General features: G+C 51.6%; 1 protein-coding gene across 1 annotated transcript; it reads right to left on the bottom strand.

Annotated features, from left to right (window-relative positions):
• Positions 1–3,786: 3,786 nt before the first annotated feature.
• Positions 3,787–5,747, bottom strand: LOC119391749 (solute carrier family 22 member 6). Its single transcript, XM_037659401.2, has 2 exons — positions 4,642–5,747; positions 3,787–4,516 (listed from the first exon to the last, which is right to left on the bottom strand). The coding sequence occupies exons 1-2, from the start codon at positions 5,646–5,648 to the stop codon at positions 3,787–3,789; spliced, it is 1,737 nt and encodes a 578-aa protein (XP_037515329.1). The 5' UTR covers positions 5,649–5,747.
• Between the last annotated feature and the right edge of the window lie 295 nt (positions 5,748–6,042).

Raw genomic sequence — 6,042 nt, forward strand, 5'->3', positions numbered from 1 at the left:
TCTCTTTGTCCGTGTTGAACGCGCTGTCGTTCAATTTGGACTATGCACCACAAGCTAGCCCAACGTCGTTCTATATTGGAGCAGCATGAGTATTTTGGCCGCGACATCTGTCCTTTTGTTTGACTTGCCGCATGCACTTGGCGTTTCGAGCACGATCTTCCGGAGCCATTCGAACAGCATGCGTCCTTTTGCCTTACTATTTCGCGACACTTTAGTGTGCCAGTGGTAGGTAGCGGGATTTGCCCTGTTTCTGTGCCACATACGGTTTTGCCCGTGGACGCTTCATCTTTAGTAGTGCCGTGGTGGACTGTGGGGCTTGTTCAATTTCTGAGGCACATACCAGCGCTATATGGACAATCTGCCTACGGACATCCGTGTGGCCCCAGCGTGCACATCTTCGCTGTAATACTCTATGAAACGATCAGGTTTTCGTCCATGCCCTGGATGATGTGTTCCTCATTCTAGGAAACTATTGTCTTGGGCTGCTTGTCTCGATTGGGCAACCAGACAGCGCAGGATGCTTTGATAAGCGGTCCCAGTTATACACTAACACATCACTATAAGCTAGCGTTTACTGGCAAGCATCTGATTGAAAAGTAATAACAATATCTGCGGTTTAACGTTCGAAAACTACGATATGAATATGACAGGCACCGTAGTGAATGGCTCCGGAAATTTCGACCACCTCGGGTTCTTTAACGCGCACCTAAATCTAATTACACGGGCCTCAAGCGCCCCCATTGAAAATGCAGCCGCCGCGGCATCCGAGTGAAAAGCGAATAAAATGCAAATCGTTAAAAAAATTGGCGAAGCTTAGACTGTGCCGCGCAAGCCTTCAAACAGCGAAACTGGACGATTCTGAAAACTAATCTGGTTGCTAGGTTGTTTCTAGGCCTTGGCTAGGTGATAAGGGTTGTTTCTAGGTTGCTTCTAGCTCGTTGCTAAGCTTTAGCTATAGGTGATGCTACGGTTGCTTCTACGTTGATTCTCATTGCAGAGAAGCTCGAGTTCGATCACAGACAGTCGCAGACACGACACTGATATCCAAACTCCAGAGACACGCGCTGAATCCAAGTGTTCGCAACTGTCATAGATCTACGGGCAGGTCGTCCTTGGCGTAGGCCTTCCATCTCTTTGGGGTATTCTCGCAGCCGCCGTTGCGTTTCCCGTTCCCTAATGTTGGGCTAACTGTTGCCTTCTTCCTCTTAAGTGCGAAGCAATCCTTAGCGAACTTTTGCGATTTTGAGCGTATCTATCTATCTATCTATCTATCTATCTATCTATCTATCTATCTATCTATCTATCTATCTATCTATCTATCTATCTATCTATCTATCTATCTATCTATCTATCTATCATCTATCTATCTATCTATCTATCTATCTATCTATCTATCTATCTATCTATCTATCTATCTATCTATCTATCTATCTATCTATCTATCTATCTATCTATCTATCTATCTATCTATCTATCGAACACAAATGATAGGAGCTAACATGAAAATCATGACATGCATGTAATGAACGACATGATTTACATGCCACGGTCTTGGTGCTCCCGCGGTCATTTCGGTAACTTGATATATACCAAAATTGGTACGGCGTGACAAGAGTGTATGACGAATATATGTGACAGGCCTTCATGTTCAAATCATGACATTCATGACACGTACGGCATGATTTACATGACGTGGTCTTGGAGTGCTCGTGGCCGTTTCATTTAATGTATATATACCAAAACTGGTATGGCGAGACATTTCTGCATGACGGACATAAATGACTGGTCATTTATGTCCGTCATAATCATAAAATGCCTCATGTATGGAATGATTTACATGCCACGTTCATGGTTCTCTCGTAGCCGTTTCCCTAGTGTGATATATACCGAAACTGGTATTGCGCCACGCGACTCTATGCCGAACACAAATGACAGGCGGTAACATGAAAATATGACGTGCATGTCATGTGCGGCATGTTTTACACGCCACGGTCATGATGATGTGCTGGCGGCTGTTTAGCTAGCCTGACAATTACGAAAATTGGTATGGGGTGACATGACTCTATGACGAACATAAATGACAGGTCGTATCATGAAATGTACGGAAGGATTGTAAATCCTTCCGTACATGAATCATGTACGGAAGGATTTACATGCCACGCTCATGGCGCCTTCGCGGCCGTTTCGCTAGTGTGATATATACCGAGAATTGGTATGGCGCGACATGACTATATGACGAACATAAATTACGGGTGGTAGCGTGAAAACCGGGACATGCATGTCATGCATGGCATGATTTACGTGCCACGCTCATGGTGCGCTCGTGTCATTATAATGTCTTGATTTGCCTCAAAAACAAAGAATGTGTTATGTCCATCACCTCGCAGACTGCTTCGCATTACATCATTCCCAAAATGCGTTGCAGACAGACAGACAGAGAACTTTATTCAGGTCCTGAGAAACTAGAGTTACTGTATATTCAGTATATGCTACCTAAAGGTAGCATACATAGGCGTGCGCACAGGGGGGGCAGGGGGTGGGCCCTAATCACCTAAGAGGGGGGCGCAAAATGTGCCCCGTACATTGACCCTTCTAATCACCTAAGAAGGGGGGGGGGGCACAATCTGCCCCATACATTGACTTAGTAGGGTGGGGGGCGCTGCGATGAACCTTTGCCCCCCCCCCCTGATGGGGAACCCTGCGCACGCCTATGGTAGCATATACAGTAACTCTTTGAAAAACTGCGTTGTGACGCCCCCTTTCAGGGGGAAATCCGTAGCAGTCTCAGGCCACTCCCACGTAGGGACCGGAAAACCGTTGCCCTCCGCCCTCTCGCAGGCCCTCTGGACAGATATATCAAAATTTTAGCGGACCAATGGTGAGCAGTGGGACTTACCCAATTTCTAATGAGAACTAACAGACAGTAATGCCAAGGAAAGTATAGGGGGTGTTATTTGTAGTAATTAGAATATAAATGTGAAGAAAGTAAAGTGGACGAAAAGATAACCTGCCGCCGGCAGGGACCGAACCTGCGACCTTCGAATAACGCGTCCAATGCTCTACCACTGAGCTACGGCGGCGGTCATCTCCCCGTCCACTTTAAACAGCTTGGCTGTTAAAGCTATTACTTCACTAAAGCCATTACCTATATTACCGCATGCAGACACGCCACGCATCATTGCGGCATGATCTTACATTACTGCGTGCAAACTTATGCCACATAATTGAAACCGTATATACTTACAAGGCTGCGAGAGTACCGAGACATCAAAGCATGCAAGGACTTCGCCCTTTCGAGTCTAGAACAAAGTTCAAAGTGTCACGAGCCAGACATCACGTGTGCGCATATATGCGCACATTTTAAACACGCTCTAGATAGATTCATCGAGCACCTCAGTCCGCAGTCGCTTGCCTATAGTTATCAAGCAGCTTGGTTTCACGCATGAATACATACTATAGCCATAAGTTCCTTCTTATAAGCGACGCTTTACTTCTTAATGAAAGCATTTCATTTACTTGCTGTAAAGCAAAAGACACGGCCACTCTAAACGGGCATAAAGATATGTTGCACAGTAGCAGCTGGCACTTGGAGTTTATTAAATATATGTAAATATGCAAGGCACTTTCTGGCAAAGGTTATATACACACGCGAGGCGCAGCGCAGACGAACATGAAAGAGCGCTCTTTATGTACGCAATGCACGGACGAGGGAACAATCACAAACGACCCCTTTCTTCACATCTTTCGTGTGCCCGTTCAAATTTGTACACGCGCTGGCTTTCGCGTTCAAGTCCTTCGGATTAGCGGCAGCGTCCTCACCGCATGGAAGAGACCACGGGCGACCCCGCTCCCGAGCCCGCTGCAGGCGGGACGCTCGCTCGCCTGCTCCTCATTTTCCTTCTTCTTGCGCGTCGGCATCAGCGTATTCTGCATGAGGTACAGGAGGTCCCTGCGATTGCCGTCCATGTTGGCGACGGCCAAGTCAGCGGTGCCGCCGACGGTCGTCTCGGGCAAACTGAGTAACGTCACTAGGCCTCCGAAGACCACCAGCGCCAGGAGCGCGAAGCCAAAGTCCTCGCGACCGACGTCCTGCAGGTTTGCGAGCGCGGCGGCGAACACGGCGCCGAAGCGGCCGCACGTGTACGCACCGCACATGACGGCACTGCGCACCGACGACGGGAACAGCTCGGCCATGTAGAGGTAGTTGGTGGGGAGGGCTGCGCTCGCTACCAACTTAGCCGCTATGGCGAGCGCGTAGGCGACCTCGCGCGGCTTGGCGTATGTGGCGATGCCGTATAGTCCCGAAACACCGCCCAGAAGCGCGAACAGCAGGAGCATGAGCTGCAGGCGACCAAGGGTATTGAGTGCCGCATACATGGCCGCGTAGGTGGGCACAAGGGCAGCCACGTAGATGACGCGTACCACTAGGTTGCTGCCTCCGCCCAGTCTATGGCTCCAGGTCAGCGAGTAGTAGGACAGCATGACAATGAACGTGCTGACGAACACCGCGGCGGCCCTGCCGCGCAGCGATCCGGGGCAGCAGCAATGCGTTGGGCGCCACCGGCGCGTGCGGCACGATCGCATTGTTCATATCGAACTTGATCCGGTCCAGGGCCTGCTTGGTGCGAATGCGGGACACGCCGTTCGCCTTGGCGGCGACGTAGATGACCTCCTCGGCCGTCCTTGAGTCTGGACATGGTGAGGAGCCACATGGGCGACTCGTACACGGCGAACGTGGCCGAGAGGAGCAGCAGGGTGGGTGCCACGACGAGCAGTTGGAGCGCGAACCAGCCGGTGCGGACGGCGGTGACGACAATGAACAGCAGCTCGACGAACACGACGCCCATGGAGCTACCAAGACCCGTGTAGAAGGTGCGGTATTGTACCGGGGACACCTCGAACAGGAGGATCACGGTGACGATGTGGACGGTGCTGGCGCAGGCCGAGTTCACGAATATCAGGCACAGGTAGACGGGGTAGGCCTCGGCGAAGCAGCTCACGACGGCGCTCGCCATGAGAACGAACGACGAGATGACGATGACCGGCTTGCGACCCTCGGTGTCGGCCAGATAGCCCATGAGCGGGACCACTATGAGCGCGCCGCTCATGAAGACACCGTTGCCCAGGGGCAGAAGCCAGCTGCGTTGGCACACGAGATTCCAGTAGCTGCGGGCGCTCCTGTGCGCCTCGGCCGGGTCGTAGTCCCAGGAGTCGCACGGCGCAGTCTCCGTGTCGTTAGGAGCGGCGCCGGGTCGCACGTACGTTCGGCATTGGCTGAGGCGGCCCGCTTCGTCGGCGGGGATACCGACGTTCTTCCATTGGTTGGCCGACATACCGGCGTATTCGGGCGGCGGCTTGCACCAGTGGTCCACGGGGTCCGTGATCAGGGCCAGTACGTTGCTGTGGCATAGCAGCACCATATGCGCCACGATGGTGAAACCGAAGATGAGCCTCTGGAAGTCGCCGTTGCCGATGACGTTGGTGCCCTGTTGCGCCTCTTCGCGGTCCACGTCGGTGCCGACGTAGGGCAAGCCGCTGCTCGGCGTGCGGACTGTCGAGGAAGGATCACCGATGTTTTTTCGTTTGTCTTCGTTCTCGGCCAAGGACCTCGCTGGGGACGCTGGAGGAGACTTTCGCGCCATGTACATCGTAGCGCCTACGAGAGTCGCGGCTGGAGAACCGTGCGGAGCGATACAAGCTCAATGGACGTCGCTTTCGAACGAAGCCGGAGCGAGTGCACGCGACGCACGTGGGTGCGCCAACCTCTACTTCTTCTGTGAGTGCATGCACGTGATGCACGCGATATACATGCATTCTACGTGCGGCAAATTATTCAGATGCGATGTATACTGAGCCTCTGTGAAACATGTGTCTCCATAGTCCAGTGTTAATGAGAACTAACATTCAATTATGCCAAGGAAAGTATAGGGGGTGTTATTTGTGTAGTAATTAGAATAAAAAGGTGAAGAAATTCGAAGGTCGCAGGTTCGGTCCCTGCCGGCGGCAAGTTATCTTTTCGTCCACTTTACTTTCTTCACATTT

This window comes from Rhipicephalus sanguineus, chromosome 4 (assembly GCF_013339695.2).
Source record: "Rhipicephalus sanguineus isolate Rsan-2018 chromosome 4, BIME_Rsan_1.4, whole genome shotgun sequence".
Taxonomy (NCBI): Eukaryota; Metazoa; Arthropoda; class Arachnida; order Ixodida; family Ixodidae; genus Rhipicephalus; species Rhipicephalus sanguineus.

Coding starts and splice junctions, on each gene's coding strand:
- LOC119391749 (XM_037659401.2), bottom strand. CDS start 5,648: ATGTACATGGCGCGAAAGTCTCCTCCAGCGTCCCCAGCGAGGTCCTTG. Junction 4,517..4,641: donor CGTCGCCGCCAAGGCGAACG/GCGTGTCCCGCA, acceptor GCTGCGCGGCAG/GGCCGCCGCGGTGTTCGTCA.